This window comes from Fringilla coelebs (assembly GCF_963513975.1).
Source record: "Fringilla coelebs genome assembly, chromosome: Z".
Taxonomy (NCBI): Eukaryota; Metazoa; Chordata; class Aves; order Passeriformes; family Fringillidae; genus Fringilla; species Fringilla coelebs.
Genome location: NC_140031.1, coordinates 24959791 through 24978263, shown reverse-complemented (window position 1 = coordinate 24978263; position 18473 = coordinate 24959791). Strand labels below are relative to the sequence as shown.

General features: G+C 36.8%; 1 protein-coding gene across 1 annotated transcript in view; it reads right to left on the bottom strand.

Moving 5' to 3' along the window:
- Positions 1-18473, bottom strand: part of ANKRD31 (ankyrin repeat domain 31) — a gene marked incomplete at both ends in the record, with an annotated part of 60943 nt that overhangs the window by 25529 nt on the left and 16941 nt on the right. Inside the window, 7 exons of the mRNA XM_084224602.1 lie at positions 1566-1708; positions 2482-2667; positions 6362-6521; positions 9100-9161; positions 11163-11307; positions 13648-13790; positions 16757-16936. Of these exons, the coding sequence (XP_084080728.1) occupies positions 1566-1708; positions 2482-2667; positions 6362-6521; positions 9100-9161; positions 11163-11307; positions 13648-13790; positions 16757-16936 (1019 nt within the window). The remainder of the gene's footprint in view (positions 1-1565; positions 1709-2481; positions 2668-6361; positions 6522-9099; positions 9162-11162; positions 11308-13647; positions 13791-16756; positions 16937-18473) is intronic.

The following is an 18473-nucleotide window of genomic DNA, read 5'->3' as shown; positions in this document are numbered from 1 at the left end:
TGAGAGATGTGTTCTGTGAGGAGCCACTAAGAACTTTGGGCTTGTCTAGTTTGGAGAAAAGAAGACTCAGTGACCTCACTGCTCTCTACAGCTTCCTAAGCATGGAAGTGGGGAGGGAGATACTCATCTTCTCCCCCTGGGATCCAGCAACAGATGAGTGGGAATGGGTCTAAGCTGTGCTAGAGGAGTTTGCTAGAGAGGTGGTCAATGTCCCAAGGCTGTCAATGTTTAAGGAACATTTGGACAATGTTAATATGATTTAACTTCTAGTTGGCTCCAAAGGGATCAGGCAACTGGACTAGATGATAACTGCAGGTCCATTCTAACCAAGACAGTCTTGTTTTACAGAACCACAGAATGGTTTGGGTTGGAAAGGACCAGTTAATAAAAAATTGTTTATTTTTAAACAACAAGCCCAGAATCTTTTCTTTACAAAAATATTTTTTTTACAGTGAAGGCAGTGAGACACTGAAAAAGACTGCCCACAGAAGTTGGGGTTACCCCATCTCAGGAAATGTCTGAAGTTTGGTAGGATAGGGCTTTGGGCAAGCTAAGCTAGTGAGAAAATGTCCCATTGATGACATGGGTCATTATGGCTATGTGCTACTCTCCTCTCCTGCTTAAGCCACAACCACCAGGGGCAGTGGTGATAGATGCATCCAGCCTACTCCAGACTTTGGGGGTAAAAAGGGCACTGTCAACAGTGACCCAGGAATCTTACTGGTATGTAAATATAACTGTAAGTCAATCACCTTACTTTATAAATAGTGCACAACCCAGGGCCCCTTGAGCTCTCTCACACAGTAATGGGCTGCACACGAGGATCTCCCTTTGAGCAGGGACACATCTCAGCATTACTACTTGAGGCACAGAAATTCCTGTCACAACAGATTCTTCATAATTGATGCTAAACTTTGAAATCTTAGCTAAGTGATAGAAAGGATTGATTGAGTACATACAATCCTTTAGACATAAACTGCTGACTGAGTCTGGAATGAAATCTGTATCTAGCCATCTAAGAAGGAGTTAAGAAAGCAAGGGGGTCCTTTCTGAACATCATGACTCAACAGGAGGTCCCTCCTTACAGTTGGGACCCTGTTCTCTATGCAGTAAACAATAGAATTGTGTTAAACAACTGTCCCATTTATCAGTGAACTTTGTTAACTCACTGTTTTATATCACTAAAGCATATTATTTCTTCTCTCAAGTGCAAAGTGCATCACTCCCATCTGTGGCAGCACTGAATATCAATAAAATGAGAATGGTCAACTTTAATATTGTTTTTAAGAAGCCCAAATGTGACAAAGAACCACAAGGTGTTTCTGAATTTTTATGATTTGTCTGTTGTATTAAAGAAGTCACCAAACTGTACAATTTCAACTGTCACTATTGAAGAACATTTTTCTCTACTTTTCATCACTTTAAAGAATACTGGTTTATTTCCTAAATGCAAACCTACACTAAAATTGTGTTTGTAACTTTAATGAAATGAGGACTTTGCTTTGCTGACCCTCTGCTGGAAATTAGATTTTTGTTAGGAAATCTTACGTAAAAGAAAAGTATACCTCCAAATAATTGCCAGAAACAGCATCGTGTATTGGTAAAACACCACAGAGACTTCTGCTGTTAACATCAGCACCTCCTTTCAGTAATTCTAAGATCACATCAGTAAATCCTCCATTAGAGGCTTCATGAATTGCTGTCCAACCTAATAAAAGCAAGATAACACAGTATGCATCTTATCTGGAAAGATCCACAAGGTCACTAATTAGTAACTCTACATTTTACTGCACTTAAGATAAACCTTATACAAATAATCATCAGGAAAGGCCAAAGTAAATGATTTTGTGTGCAATTCAGTTTACTTTAGAAAAAAACTCATCTAATATTAAGCAGAAAAACGTCACTTTCTTTTCTACTGCAGTAGAAAAATAATAGAAGAAACAAAACATTGGAGTAGAAAAACTCTAAAAACTCAGGAGCACAGTATTAATAATCTGATTTCCAATACCAGTAACATTTTATAATATTAAGTCTACCAGATTTGATAGCATAGAACAGTATCCATTATGAGACTATATATTTAGGTAAGAAAAAGGAAAACAATCTTGTCATCTGGTTTTTGTTCTTATTCTTAAGGAAATAAGACCTGTCTGAATGTGCTTCACACATGCATATGCTGATGCACATAAGCTCACCAAACTTTCAAGCTCACCTCTGTACACATCTCTGAAAACATGTTCTTCAGCAGAGTAAAAAGACCCTTCTGAGAAACAATCTGCATTACCTCCATACTGACATGAAAGCTATGTATTCATTCAGAGTGCTTGCACTTGTTTAATGACTTCCTTTCCTCCTCAAAATTTTAAGGCAAGAATCTGTAACTTTATTAAAATGATGCAAACTATATAAACATGTCTATACTACAGATTATGTAAAATTGTAGTATAAAACAAGCTCATAAGGGAGTAATTTTTAAACCTGCATTGTCCTGTTCATTGACAGAAATTCCAGATGATATTAGGGTCTTCACCAAAGACACATCTCCTCTCTTAGCGGCAGTATGCAGCTGAGTTTCCCCCTTTGAATTTCTCCTAATTTTCTTCTTTCTCCCAGCTCTTGTCTTACAGGTACCACGTACAATTACAGCTGCTTCCCTGGCAGATTCTAAACAGATATTGGGTGTTCATTAAAATTTTTTTCACAACGAATGCTTAAGTCTAAACAGAAAATTAAACTTCATAGTTCATTTGAATTACTGTAAATGTGTGCAATAATGTTGCTTTAATTATCCCATAACATTAATTGACTATAGCAAAAATGTAAAAGGTACTGTGGTAGGTCCTGTGCTACAGGTCAGATGACAAGTAGATCCTATACTTAAGAATTTCCAATTAAAACCTAGATGATTCAACAAGGGTACAAAAAGTTAGGAAGACACAACAAAAGTACTAAGGTTGAAATTTTATACTGTATAGAGGTAGAGAATATATTAGGTTTCTCCATGGACTGCTTTCAAGTTACCAGGCTGCTAAATATATACACTACACACATAAAGATATGGAAAAAACAAAAAAAGTGGAGACATTTTACTGTACCACTCCTTATCAGTTCTTAATTTGTATGAGGAAAAAGACAGGTGGTGATTTATATATAGACATATATATATGTATGTGTATATATATATATACAAACACACACAGAGCTTGATGAATATATATATACACACACACACACATACACGTAAGTTTTTTTACAGCTATGATGTGAAAAACTTCTGTAGATTACAAGATTACAAGTCTTTGAGTAATGTTTAGTGGCACAGATAATCTATCATTTAAACCTGTGCACAACAGGACCCATAATTGCAAATAAACTTGATTTATTCCTTATTGGTTAACAAAGCGAACAACATTCACTTTAATGATATCATGTGGTCATCAGAGAGGTTCTAATTCTAAAGCTTCACATAACAGATCTACCAAATTCTAAGACATACAACATAAAAAAGAGATTAACAAAGTACTAACTAAGTGTATAGTGTAAGGACAACCCCCTCTTCAAAAGAGAGGTACTAAAGAGACAGTATATATAAATCTTCCAAAGCTCTATCAATCATCCATGCTAAATTTTTTTAAACTCCTGTTCATTTTATTACAATATCATACTACCCAGATATTTTTTAAGAGTTTACTATATTCTTTCCATGATTTCTTTAAAATATGTAATTTATCCAAAGAACACAGAAGCTTAAGGTTTTCAATAAGCATTCTTATCCATGGAGTTTTTTTCCTTTTATTCCTACAAACAATTATTTGCTGCGTCTTCCTCATCTCACCAAACAAGCTCTTTTCTAAAATATTTTCAGTCAACATTTTTCATTAGTATCAAACATCATCTGTACTTGATTCCTGCCTTTCTTAAGGCACCTTCTGCCTTTTAGAAAATTGGTTTTTCTAATGTTTCATTCAAAGTAAACTACGGAGCTTGTCATACAAGACACTATTTGGAAGAACATGAAAGACTGAAGTGATAGTAGAGACAGACATACAGTGAGGATATACCCATCTTGGTTTTAAATGAGCTCACTGTAGGCTGTTCAAACCTGTGAGAAAGCATTCAGGCAACCCTCTCTGCACTGACGCTGCTTGGCCTACACTCTATTGGCAACAAGAAAAACTCAAGAGTTTATTTTTCAAATGAAAACTTGAGATTCTAGAGCACACAAAGGCATCACATTATTAAAATATTCATCCAATCTAAGACCTACTTTACTGTAAGATAATGTCTTTTGTCTAAAAGCTTCTGAACTCCCAAAGCAATCATCCACTTTCTGATTCTTCATTTTCTTCCCTTTTGATTCATGGGAGAATGTCCTAGGGATTTCTCAGAGAGGTTGAAGAAAAAAAAGGGGCACACAACAGTCCATTAAGCTAATGAACCTTAGCAATATTGGCTGCAAGTGAACAGAAATAATTGCGAAGTTTTCCAGTTAAATTGTCATGGACAACAGTTTGCTTCACGGCTGTAATGAAACATTTGCAAAAGCATGACGGGACATTGGTTTGTGAATTGCAAAATACTGGTTTTCTGTGGGATGCATTGCCAGGTGGGTCACGAGAAGTAGATCCAGATCTTGGCAAATATGAAGTCCAGTCAGCACAGTACAGAGATAAAATGAAGAGATTACTGTAACTAGCAATCAGGTTGGATTAGGCTGACATACCTCAGCAACTTCAAGGACATTGTCCTTCAATACCTCCACATGGGTCTACGAGCAATTATTTCCACATGTTGAACTATAAGAAAAGAAGTAAGCTGTTTGTACCTTCCTTCTGTATAAGCAGAATGGAAATGTTGAGAGCCTAGTAAGTGACTGACTGTAGATGAAAGTGAGACTGTGTCACTTGTGAAGAAAATATTTTTATTCAATTATAGAATAACATAAGGAAGACCAGTGGGACATAGAAGCAATCAGATGGGATAAAAAGGCCAGTTAATGACAAAAAAGTGTAAGAGAGCAAAAAATCTGAAAACCCCACAAGTCAGAAAACATCATCCTAAAATGGCAACACTCTCCTGGTATGAAGGTAATAATTAATTTTATCAATAAAATATTACCTGAAGAATCTGTTATGAGGAAAAAAGTAGCCTGGGATATGCTATCCCAGAGAAGACCAGAATATAAGACACATGTTTGAAACAAAGCTTTTTGAAATCATAATGGCACAAACAGGAGGCAAAAAAGGTTTTAAGAGGGGAGGGATCCTATCAGAACTACAGGTTCTGCTTTTAGCAAGTCTTGAGTACCATAGTTCTCTGGTTCTAGAAAGAACCACAGTACACACAATGAGTGCCAGCTTTATCAAAAAATCTGTAAGTGAAAATATTTGGAGGTTAAGATGAGTTGGAGCAGGGCTCTATTGTGATCATAAGGCTACAAGATGCAAATGCAAATCTTAGACACGGGAAGAAAATGCTAAACGAAAAACTACACGTGCAGGCAGAAGAAAATACAACTACTGGAGGACGCGAGATCCTTATTCTCATGGAAGTAGGTTTGTATCTATACTATAGCTTGTTGTCACCATTTTGCAAAGCTCTCATACCTTCTCAGTGATTTCTCATGGGCAGCTCCTCACAGCACTGACTGTATTCTTCACAGCATGGCCAAATTCCATCTCTCTTCTCAGCACAACCAACAAACTCCACCTCTCCTCTCAACTAGCTAACCCGCTCTTCTGAAGCACTCTTCTTATTGGACACAGCTGTGGCTTATTAAGGGCAGGCCTGTTCCTAACCTTTGGTGATTAGTACAGCTGCAACTCCTCAGGTGTGAGACTACCTTCTGCACTATCTTTATTTTCCTACGTTCTATCCCTCCACAATAGCTAACCCAAAGCTACCAGTACAATCAGAGTCTATACTGATTTGTGCCTGATGAGGCTATATTTTATATCTTATCATATTCTATCAAATATAAGTTGATATTTGCGTGCCAAATATATGGAGAACCCTGTCATCTGTGACATGTAAAACAGTTAAGTAAAGAAGGATCAAATATTATTTTAAACTGCTGTTTATGTAGCATACTTAAGTAAGGATAAGCTTGAAGTTCTCACTTATGATTCTGCATCCCCTCAACCACAAGGCTGAAAGACTGATGAATGTAACATAAACAAAATGTGTATTCTGTAAAATGGAGTGCAGATATTTCTGGAACTATTTAGCTATTCACTAGAGTATTTGCTCAACATGCTATATATTTCTTGTCAAACTTTCCGTCGTACATTTCAAAAAGCCTTCCTCATGTATATTTGGGAAAAAAACTCTGCTGGTTTATAGAGTATTAACTTTTCACCTGACTTAGATGTTTGTTGCTCTGATGCTTGACTCAATTGTGATTGATAAGATGAAAGCTTCTTATTGCTGCTACTGGAATACGAGGCTGCCTTCGCTTTTTGGCTTGTCTTCTGAGGTTTTGCACATGCTGGTTCTGACTCCTGTGTCTGTAATGAAATCTATCAAAACAAAGGCAAAGAGAGTTTTAAACTCAGGGCTGATCCCTTAGTTTTATTTTCATTAACATTAGATTATACTTGATTTGTCAAGTTTTACAAAAAATCATTCTGAAGGTGTTCTCATCCGGGTATTTAGATTCCTGTCACTCAAGCTACTGCTGTTACTCTGCATGAGACTGCGTTGATAACTGTCACATCCTGTCCTAACTTTAAAACAGACACATTGTGAGAGGAAGTCAAAGCAAATCGGTATTGACTGAGAATCAAGTGCTCTTATACAGTTGTGAGAAATGGATTTGTAAAGGATTCTCAAAACCTAACAGAAGGCTCACACAGTCTTGTACATCTGTATGCAAACTCTGAGATACGGTGTGATGACTTTAAAAGGCCATGGAATAGAGATGACATTGTTGAGAGAGTCTGAACTAGAAGCAAGTTTCAAACTATGGCCTTGCAAAAAGACCAGATATTTTGGAATTAGAAATGTGAAAGAATGCATTGTAGCAATAACACATGGGGTAAAATAACAGGTGATTGGTGTTAGAAATATTAGCAGCATTGTGTGGAAATGAAAAGCATTTATAAGGTATGGTAACCAAGAAATAGGTTAGCTTCTGACAGAATGGCACAGAGACTTACATCTCTTGTCTCACTCTTCTATGAGACTGATAATGGAATTAAATCTTTTAAAACTCCTCTCAGTTGCCCCATCTCTGCAGAGCCAGGATTTTCCACTAAACAGTCTGAGAAGGTTGTGCACACACTTTGTCTCCAGAAACCATGGATGTAAGATAACACAAATTGGTGATCTCCTCCCTTTTACAAAGAAGTTGCTGAGCTTCCACTAGTGCTGCCCTTTTACTCTGCAAATGAATTTTCACTGTACCATTGCTTAATTAAAGTCCTGTTGCAACACCACCTGACAACTCAGTTTCCCTACAACATTAAGTGGGATGCAACAACTACGACAGCAATAGTCTGGCCCATTTCATTAGGTCCATCATGAGGAAAATATGCTCTCTGTAAAGCTCCTTGGATTGTACAGGGAACTATACTTGAGGTCCATATGACATGAGATATTATTTCTGAATAGTTTTACTCTTCATTGTAGCCTCTGTGATAAGAATAGCCTTTTTTGATCTTGTTTTATTTTTTATTTTTCTGCCTTCAGAGAAAAGTTCCTAAGAGCTTTATTACTGTGTTTTCCACCAAATTTGTTTTTCTGCTTTGTTCACGTTTAGCAAAAATTCCTTTGATGCTCCAGTATTATCATGTTGAAGTACACTTGCATTTGATTCTATCTCCAAAACAGGCCACATAATTAACAGTACCAAGAATTTGAGGAACTAAGAAACGTGTATAATAATGTAAAAATTCATGGGCAAAATACAACAATAAATGTTACTGAAGTGCTTTAAACTCATATTTATTTGTGAAAATTGAATGAGTTTGAATTAATGATCTGCGTTTAAACCTGCCTTGCTTTTGTGGTCATAAACCAGAGCTCTAGTTTCACATTTCTGACAAGCCTGTCTGCAATTATTCCAGGAAATTATAAAGAAGGGTAAATAAAACCTCACAGAATTAACTCATGGTAATCTCAAAACCCATTTGGTCCAAAGCTCAGTGACTATCTAGCATTATCCTTCCCATTTCTTTATATTTGAAGACACAACCAGAACACACACTGCAACATCTGACACAACTACTGAAATTATCAGTTACAAATCTATAGTAACAGGTTTACATAATTAAATGTTTACAGCACCATCTTTATCAATAATTTAATGTTTTAAAGCATAATCTAAGACTATACACCATGGATGCTGTTACACCGCAACATTTCAAAGGATGCATAGACTGCACAACTGTGAGTAGTAAGGACAGTTATCATCACCACATAAAACTTCAAAAGCTCCAAAAGATGATCTATGCACACTACATCCTTCATTTCAGATATTATCTGTTATCATTGTTAAAGGAAGAAAACAGAGAGAGAAAATGCAGCTCTTAATGCTAAAAGCTGTTGCACTATATGCAAACACCGCCCAAGTGACTGATCACAGTGTCTTGTCTTCACAAGAAGCACCAGCTCCCTCATCCTACTGAGACCTCACGGAATAATTGTGCAACCCCTACGCAAGACAGTGTACTCCCAACCCTTTCCTCTCAAAACCCAGGACAACTTACTCTACACCGAGGCAAGACATAATTATCCTACTGCTACAAGCCAGGCAAAAAATGGCAGTTTCAGTAAGGTTTCTGCAAGTACAAAGAGGCACTGATGTACCATGTTTCCTGTAATTAGCTCTGCAGCATTTGCAAAAACAGCAAGAACCACCATCCATGCGAACCTGCCTCTGTTCTGAATCCTCATGAGGCTGTACCTTACCCCAAGTACTAGTAAGGATGAGCCCAACACTGACTATCTCTCTCAGTCCCTGCTGAACATGTCTAGTACATTGTGTGCTGGAATTGAAACATACTTCAGAAACAGTCATCTGCTTTAGTTTACTGAAGACTGTCAGCAAACTCCTAATAATTTAGCATCAAATCAGATTTCATTGTAAAGATATACCTGGCGCTGGTTTCTATCTTCTACACACTGAGCATTTAACGTATTCTTTGAATCATCTCCACCTGAAATGAAAATGAAAGACAGAAAAAACCCAGAAATTAAAAGAGCATAATTTACTTTACATATATACCATCTTATGTCTACAGTACTGCATGTGACATTACTTACAATATTTAGCTTTCAAGAAAAATTATCAAGCCCCTAAGGGTTTTATTGGAATCTAAAACCTATCAGGATATAAAATATTTATCAGATTTTGGAGTCTAATCTTTGTTGCAAATACCATCTTGTCCAAATCATGTTTCAAATTTTCTTGATGGTTAGTGTCCTGAGCAATTCTTTCTGAAACTTAGCATAACCCCTGGCTCCTCTATGTAAGACTTCAAGTGTGCTTCAGGAGACCCAAAGAATCTCAAAGCAGCCGGCTGAGAGCTCTCACTAGCACCCCATCTATCTAATCTTCATGTCACCTGACAGCTTCTCAGGGGCAAGCCTGATATTATCTCAGACTCCCTTCAAGTCTAGGTTTGAGCTCTGTCAATGAGCCCTGCTAACTTATGAGGAAAGACCTTCTTCCTTCTCTGAGAAAGGTGAATGCCATCTGACACCAGAAGGCCTGGGGATATCCAGACCATCCCTTTACTGAAAAACCCAGTGACATTAGCAAAGGAGTCATGCGTTAATAGACAGGGTTTGTCTGATTCCAATGTCCCTGCTCACAACTGGAAGAAGAGATGAAAAAACTGCCTGTCTGAAGTCTCTTGATTATCCCTGGACTACATGTTAAAGCTTTATTGCCACCCATGTGGAAAAGCAGTAATGGATAGTAGTCTGAGGGTTTGGGACTCCTCCTGACTTATACATATTACAGCCCACACTGGCCCACGGGCATCCATGGTCTTGATCCTAGCTGTAATCAAGGCCTACCTTGTACCTGCTTCTGATCAAACTGCCTCCTCCAAACTTTCTTCACAATTTCACAAGTTCCCAAGAATATAAAAGACCCAACTCCCTCCTTAGCCAATCACTAGCTCTAATCCAACTTTTTCCTTACAAACTCACTAGCTGTTACCTACAGTACCTACAGTAATATTTTCCTGTACCCAGCTGTGGGAATCTATAAAATCAGAGAGTTTTAGGAAGGTGGTAAAAAGACAGGCCTCAGATACAGCAGAATTGTGAAGTGCTAAAACAATATCTAAGCAGTGGCAAAGACATGGGAGATAGAACAATAGAGCTGTGTAGTTTGGCTTTCTAAGTTGCAAAAAGTTTATTTTAAATAAATATTTAGAAGGTTAAATGTGAATAGTGCGCTGTGCTTTGTCTCTTATAAACGAGCCATTGTCTTCAAGAATAGGCCACCACTGTTTTAACCAAAGCTACATGTGCTTAAGGTGATTAGATAGAACTACTGTCAGTATACTTTTGCTCTACGTAATTGGCTAACACGGCTTTATGATATGTTGTAACATTGAGTTACTTTGGCCTGCTGCCTGAACAGCGAGCTGTTAGCATCTCTCCATTGTCATAATCATGTAATGAGACTGATGCTGAAAAATAAATAGCTCAAGACGCTTGTCCCAGTAGCCCCGTCCCACTCGTGTCTGTATATAAACTGCCAGCGATACCCAGCCCTATCAGCAATTAAGGCTTGGCAACCCCTACATTCTAGATCTAATAGCAGTTTCCCATTTTTTCTCTTATGGATCCTTCAAAATTCAGATTTCATGCCACTTTAAAACCAAATTTTATCTCTACCTCTAAACCATATCTCATCCATCAGAAAGTCAAGCAATGTTGCATCTTCCATTTATACAGATAATTATTGTGTTCTACATCCTCATTTCAAATTTAAAGGTAACTCCAGCCCAAGAAAGATCTGGACATTTACACTTTGTCAATGTACAGCAACTGTGGAGGGTAAGGAGTGCTCACTGTTAACTCAAGACATCAGACAATGAAGAGCATAGAGGTACTAGCAGTAATTAAGGAAATATAATTCAACAGATGTACTAAATTTCTCCATTTAGAAGTGATGCTCTGTCAGAGTAATTCTTTCCTACCTGCTACTGAGTATCTTCTGGATTTTGTCACATAACTTTTAAGAAGTTTCATCATAGATGGGTCAGAAGCTTCTTCTAATGCACACCTTCCCATCTGATTTTTTAATAAGGGATCAGCTCCATACCAAAGTAATAAGTTTGCCATCTAGAAAAATAAGTTTTTCAGATAATTTTCTTTTCTGACAGTATTTTTCAGAATCCTTATATAGACTTCTCTCTCATACTTGACAACACGAGCAACTAAAATAAAATCTCTATTTTAGTTCATCCACACCAAGCATGCATAATGATGCATTCCCCTAGATGCATCATTATCCTATAGTTCTATTATTTTTATAAATTGTTCAGTTATTAACCTGATGCCATTAAAACAAGGTCCCTCAAAACACAGGGTAGGATTTATCCTCCCATAGCTCTTAATTGGCAGAAAATTACAGGTTATTTTAGGATTTGAGTCAGCTTATCCATCTACGATATCTACTTTAGGAGAAAATAAACTGAGTTCTAGATGTGTATATTGTGACTCCTGTGACTGCAAGGGCAGTTTTGACAGCTATTTCTGATGTACAACATATATCTGCTCAAACAAAACACATTCAGATGGTCTTGCTAACAACATTATTATTTTTGTACAAATATAAAGCCTGAATCTATTGTTACTCAAGAAATTAATACTAGCAAAATGTTCCATCAACCTTTGCAAAATACTTTTTTAAGACATGGGAAATCTACAGTCTGGTTATTTCATTTCTATGGGTAACTGCAATCTTATTCCAGCATTAGTGTGATTTTACTTGTACCTCTATATTTATTTCTCCAGCATCGGTTATCATTTCAGACTGAATTTGACTCACATCCTTCACCTGCATGTTCAAGTCCCTCATTACTTCTAATCAGATTGCTAGTGAGAAAATTGTTAATGAAGTTTTCCTAACTCATACATTCTCCTAATAAGAGAGGAAAATGAAAAGGGCTCAGCTGACAGTAAAAGCCCTTTTCAGTTTCCCAAGTCTACATTTTTTCAAACAGTAACACTGAGAACACCTCTTCCATAACAGGATCATTGAGAGCATGACCACATGGGCGCTCTCCCCTTTAAACTTGACCACTAGAAAATCATTTGTACCATTTTTTTCTGAAATAAATTGATTTTGCATATCACAAATACAGAAAATGATAAAGTAGTCAAAAGCTGTGTTTCCAATCCACAGTAATGACTTCTCACAGAGAAGGCAGCTTTGAAAAACATGGCTACAAATACCGTATTACTGAAAGTCATATTACTGAATCACTATCACTATTTTGTTGCTAGTCAAAAAACAACAAAATAGAATGTGACAGACCACTACAGCAAGACAGTTTTACTGCTACTGAGTAAACAGAGCAGTGAGTAAATACAGCACCACCATGTAGTAGCATTCTTTCTGGATACAGCAGCTTGCTTAACTTTAACTCAGCTCTTTGCTCAATGATCTTGGTGTGCCTCAAGTGACATAGTTGACATCAGCGTTCTTCCAATATCACTCAAGTATTACTTGCAGAGACACAGAGTCCTTCATCCACAGTCACAAAACTCTGAAATATTTCATGAACCTGGAACGGTCTGTGATTGCACAAGGAGCAATTTATTCTTGGGGCTCTCAATTGTCAGAAAAAATTATTAACCAGAAGTCCACCTTTCCCCTTTGCTCCAGAGAGACTTATCCAAGAGAAACAAAGTCTCATCTCAGCTGTGAAAAAGACCAAATGTTCAGGAACAAAACTTATAAGCCACTCCCCCAAAAAACCTTTAAAATCTGGTAATCAGTAAGAATTAGGCAGCATGTATGCAGGTCTACAGAAAAAAACCCGCCAGCAGATAAAAGGGACACACAGAACTCTTACACAAATTTGGGCCACCCTAGGAACACGCACAGAGAGGTGGAGGTGACCACTGCCAGACTGAAAGAGAATCTGCAATTCAGACATAAGCTTATGAAAACATTGCATTTGGCAAGAAATTTTACCATTAAATCAAACTGACTATTCAGTTAGTGTTTAGTTTAAGACCCTACAAAATATAAGGCTGTCTTCATAATCCTCCATGTTCTGTGTTAACACATGGGTGTGCATGACTGTGATGACCTGCCAAATATCCATGACTCCTAAATCATGAAAAAAATGCCATTAATAGTCCAGAAGATTGCTCAAATCAGAAGTTACTCTGCAAGGTGATTACAAAATCAGTGAATGAAGTAGTATTAAATAGTAGCAATCTACTTCTCAGTAGTACAACCATTGTCTGAAACAGAAAAAATTTCTCCTTTTGGACAAATCTTGTGAAGCATGGAGTAGTTTGAATAGAAACCAGGCAGACAGGACTTGCAAGCTCCTGCATTTACCTATATCTAAAAAGACCAGCCCTGTACAAAAACATGGGACCTTCTAGACTCAACAACAATAACTTCTATTGCTAAATCACAATTTGTGTTCAATTCAGCTATACCTCATAATGGCCTTCCTTAACTGCATCTTGCAAGGGTGTAATTTGTTCCTTTTGTGTAGCATTAACATCAGCTCCTGCTTTCAAAAGCAGATTTGCTATCCCATAAAAGCCTTCCACACTTGCTATATGTAGTGCAGTCAAGCCTACAAAAAAAAACATGTACATCACATTTGATTGAAAAAAAATTCTTGAAATTTATGTCACTTTTAAGTTGTCTCTCTGATGCAGACTTCACAGAGTATATTGAAATGGTAAAAACCAATGCGTTCCAGTAAGATGTATGAAGAAATGTTTACGACAACATCACAAGGGTGGGGAGATCTCATGCTTTTGGCAAAATTTCCACCTACTGCGGAAGTAGATGCTGCTGTAACAACATTAGTTTTAGATTTGATAGTTCTATTATGAAAGGAGAGAATAAAAATTATTCATCCCATATTTTAGTAACTTCTGAAATAAAACATACATGCTATTTCAAGGACAAGGTACTCTTTTATTTATATGGCTATGCTGAAGAGGGTTAGTAAGAAACAAGTGACAAAATAAAGACATTAATTATTTACTACTAAACAAAAATGTTTGTAAGGCCATCCAAGAATTGTTTGAGTGTTCAAATAAATGAAAAATCCCAAATAAAATTCCATATTTATGCCCAGGAATATGGAAAAAACCCAAGATATCACATGAATTCTACCCTATGAAGGAGCTGTTTAGGAAAAATATGGAATGTAAGTCTTTGAACTGGATGTTGTACAACCCTGCATCGGGTCCTTAAATATGCAGTGTGAGAGACATAAGGGAAACACACACAGGATTTTCCACTTCCTAACTTCCAGCTCTGAAACTAACATGCCCTCCAGAAGATCACTTTGATGGACAGTATTAATCTCCAACAATTTTACATTATTAGAAGTTTATCAGGGCCTAATTCACATACTAAATATGTGTATTAATAAGGCTTAGTAAGATTGTTTCAGTCCCATTAAGGAAAGTTATCTTAATTTCACTAGCGAGAAACTCTCAAGGCTCTTTTATACACAAACCAGCCCTGAATATTGTATGTTCCGAGTAACCAGGTTTGTTAGGAAATCTATTAAAGAGTTAACTAAAATTTGCATTTAGGGGAATGTACTAATTTCTCCCTTAGTAAAAAGTATCCTCTACCTGATCTAGTAATAAGACTTGGAAAAACTGAAATTGCTGCACATTCAATTAATAATCACTGGAGATTAGCAACATGAATCTGCAAGGACACTGAGCATGCTTCAAATCAAGAAGAAACACAAGTTTCAGTGTAACTGTTTCTCAGATCCCTCAGGACACTGTGAGTCAAGTCTCAAATTTAGAGCAAAAGACAGTATCTTTAATATGCTGGCCATATCCTACATGCTGATGTCCAGGAAATAAAAAGGAGAAAAAGCCCTCAAAACAAAACAAATGACAGAAGATCCCAAAAAGTCAATAAGGTACTGAAGCAAAGTTACCATAGCATAGGAATAAGGAAAAAATATGAGGCTAAGATATGGATAATCACTGAGGGGAAGCTTTAAAGGAGAACAGACACAGAGGCAGAATATAATATTCAGAACAATGATCCAAAGAAACCAAGATGCCAAAATGACACAAGTCTGTTAAGTCTTTCTAATTACATCTCCCTCACTGAAAACAAAAGAAGCAGGGCAAGGTCAACCTCTTATCTCTTCAAGGAGTACAACTAAAAGATATTTTGTGCAGCTCTGATCTTTTTGCACCAAAAGAACCAGCAGCCAGAATCTAAGGGGATGAAAAAATGATGGCCTAGCAAAATACGCAAAGGCAGAAAAAGGAAGCAGCTGTGATCCCAAAATCTAGAGCCACTGCACTTCAGTACACTTGCCTACTGTGGCTGCAGCTGAACCCACACCATCAGTACTTCTCAGCTGTCAACACAGGGCTTTGAACCCCACTACAAAATATTTTCTCCTCTGCTTCCAGCACACGTTAGTACATGATTACAAGTCACTCTGTTAGCTCAAATGCCTCTGCTGTAGAAGTCTGAGATTTGCTGCTGACCCAATCTATCTCTCAATACATCCCAGAAGACAGAGAATTTCAACCTTAATTCTGGTCTGTTACATGCCTGTGTTATGCAATAGCCTATAACTGCAGAATGTGTTTTTCTTTCCCACAGGACAGTTGTGAAATCCTAGCTGCTAGCACAATATGGAAAGACTGTAAGAATGAAGTTTTCAAGCAGAAGAGCCAGCTGTCTGAAACAATTTTCTTTTTCTGTTACAGAAATTTTTCAGAGACTAATGGATGAGACAGAGAAGTGCAGATTAGGAACAATCTTATATTTGAAACAACCAAGTAATAATTAAGGTGTAGTGAAGTCTTTGACACAGAGTAACACCCATAAAACCAGATAAGGCAAATTGCTTGAATCAAAACATTAACAGATGGCACCTCTTTATCAAGATTTTGTTCCCTGCCCAAGACAAAGAAAAAGTGGAAAACACCAAGTAATCACAACTTTAAAAATTCAAAATAATCACAACTTACAATTTAAAGTAATCACAACTTTAAAAATTCAAATTCTCTCAAGATGTAAAGGGTGAAATAAAAGTTGCTGAAAAATTTAACAGGAAAATTTGTATCTTGATGTCTCAAGTTGGCCCCTGAAATGGACAAAAAGTATCCCGAACTTTAAGACCTATGAAGGTGATTATTTAATCAACTGTATTTAATGACTGTTTTGTGATAAGCACGCTCGGAATCATTGAACTAAGGCACCTAATAGACCTAGTAAACCTAAAGGCACCACTTTGCAACTTTTTCAAGTGTTTAACTTCTCCCTCAAAATCTTCTTTTCTTGCATACTTTTATAACTAGATCAACATGTTTTCCCATGAACAAGTACTAAGTTAAACCAATAAAAACTTAATATATTTAAAAATAAATAAATTTAATTTTAATAATAAATTTTAAATTTAATAATAAAATTTAATAATCAGTTGACCAGTTACAAACTTACAGTCTTGTCCACTGCACAAACTCATAATATATGCTTTTATTAGTTATAGGCAGGTACTTGTACTGAAAATAGTACTTTAGTACAATTGCAACTTACCAGCATAATCCTGAGCATTTACATTTCCACCGGCTTTTATTATCCTACGTACAAGGTTTATGTCTTGGTGAGTAACAGCTCTATGTAGTAAGTTCTCACCATACACATTCCTCCTGTGGATTGTTGAAAGTGATAGGGGGCGAGCTGGATTTACGGAATTCCTACCAAAGGCTTCTCGTCCTGAAAAATAATGCAAAAGATCTGTTGCACAGAGAAGTATCTTTTCTCTCTTATCTTGGCTTGACTTGATATCAAAGTTGGTAAACAAGCTTCCTGAAGAAGCAAATGTTTGTAAGACAATCAATCTAGTAAAAATGAAAATGTCAAAAATAAACCACAAATTGAATAATAATGCCATTTAATAAAAGATGTCATAGTGAATTTTGTAACAAAACTCCAACTGAAATTAAACAGACAGAAATAAGAGCGTGTAGAAGTGTTTTAACTTCAGACTTTTTCTTTTCTAATGACATGTTTGCAAGGTGCATTGCTTCCCAATGGATAATAAAATCACTATTCTGCATTCAAATCATAATAAGGTGACCATTTCAATAACTAGTAAGTTATTCAATAATTTAACTTTTAATAAAAGTTAAATTCATTCACCATTCTTTTTTATTCATCTATCTTTTAAAGCCTCTGCTTTGTGAGCAAGTATTTACATTAGGATTGAGATTAGCTCCCTCAGGTTATCTTTGCTCATTACTTCACAACCAGCTCAGTCATTTCTGCAATGAATGAAAGGTGAATATGAGGTCTAAATGTAAAGAGTAAAATTTAAAAGAGACTGTTTTTAATGTTTAGTTTAGTATTTAACAAAACAAACAATATCTCCCATTATGCAGTCATCACACTTTTCAGCTTGGCTTAAATTATTTCCAATACACAGATGACTGCTCTGTACTTCACCAGCACTGCCATTCCAACATCCATTAAAACTGTAGGGAAGAGCATCCTGGCTACTGCCTCTGATGAAAAACAAGGAGGGAAGAAAGACCAAGAGAATCATTTGAAGATAAGCATAGTGCAGGCCTAGGCCATTAATTCATCTAGAAAAACTCCTTAATCCATTTAGAAAAACTCCTAGGACTATATACATTGCTCCTCTCCACAAGCTGTAGCAGATGTGCCTTAAAGACCCTAGAAATGAAAAAACATACCTCCAAGGCAGTATTAGTATAGGAGATAATATAAAGGCTGGTTTTTATTGGGGGCCTTCAGGGGCACATATGGAAAATGTACATCCCCACACAGGGTAAATACAGTTTTATAAGTTTCGCAAATTAACGTAACTGACAAAAATCCTCAATTAGAGACATAAGTGGTGAGGTAATTCCCCCCCCAGTTCAACCCTTTTCTGAATCCTCCCACCTCAGATAGGAGCTAAATTTTGTTTATGAAAATGTGTCTCAAATAGCTGGTTTCAACCTTGGCTTCCAGGAGAACCAAGATAGGATAGGGGCCTTAGAGCCCCAGCCTGGACACTTTGGAATGTGTTTTGTCTTTCTGCTATCATGGTAGGGAAAAGACAGGGAAAAGTAGTGGGACTAACTACGAATACAATAATTGGCTACAGAGCTACATATATATGTGTAAAGAATATAGAGAATACATTTAAGCAAAAAAGGCAAAAATCAATTTGGCATCACCAGAAATAGATCTTAAAACCCATAGTTCTAGAGCCGTAACTCACGCAGCCTGATGTTTCATGCATTGT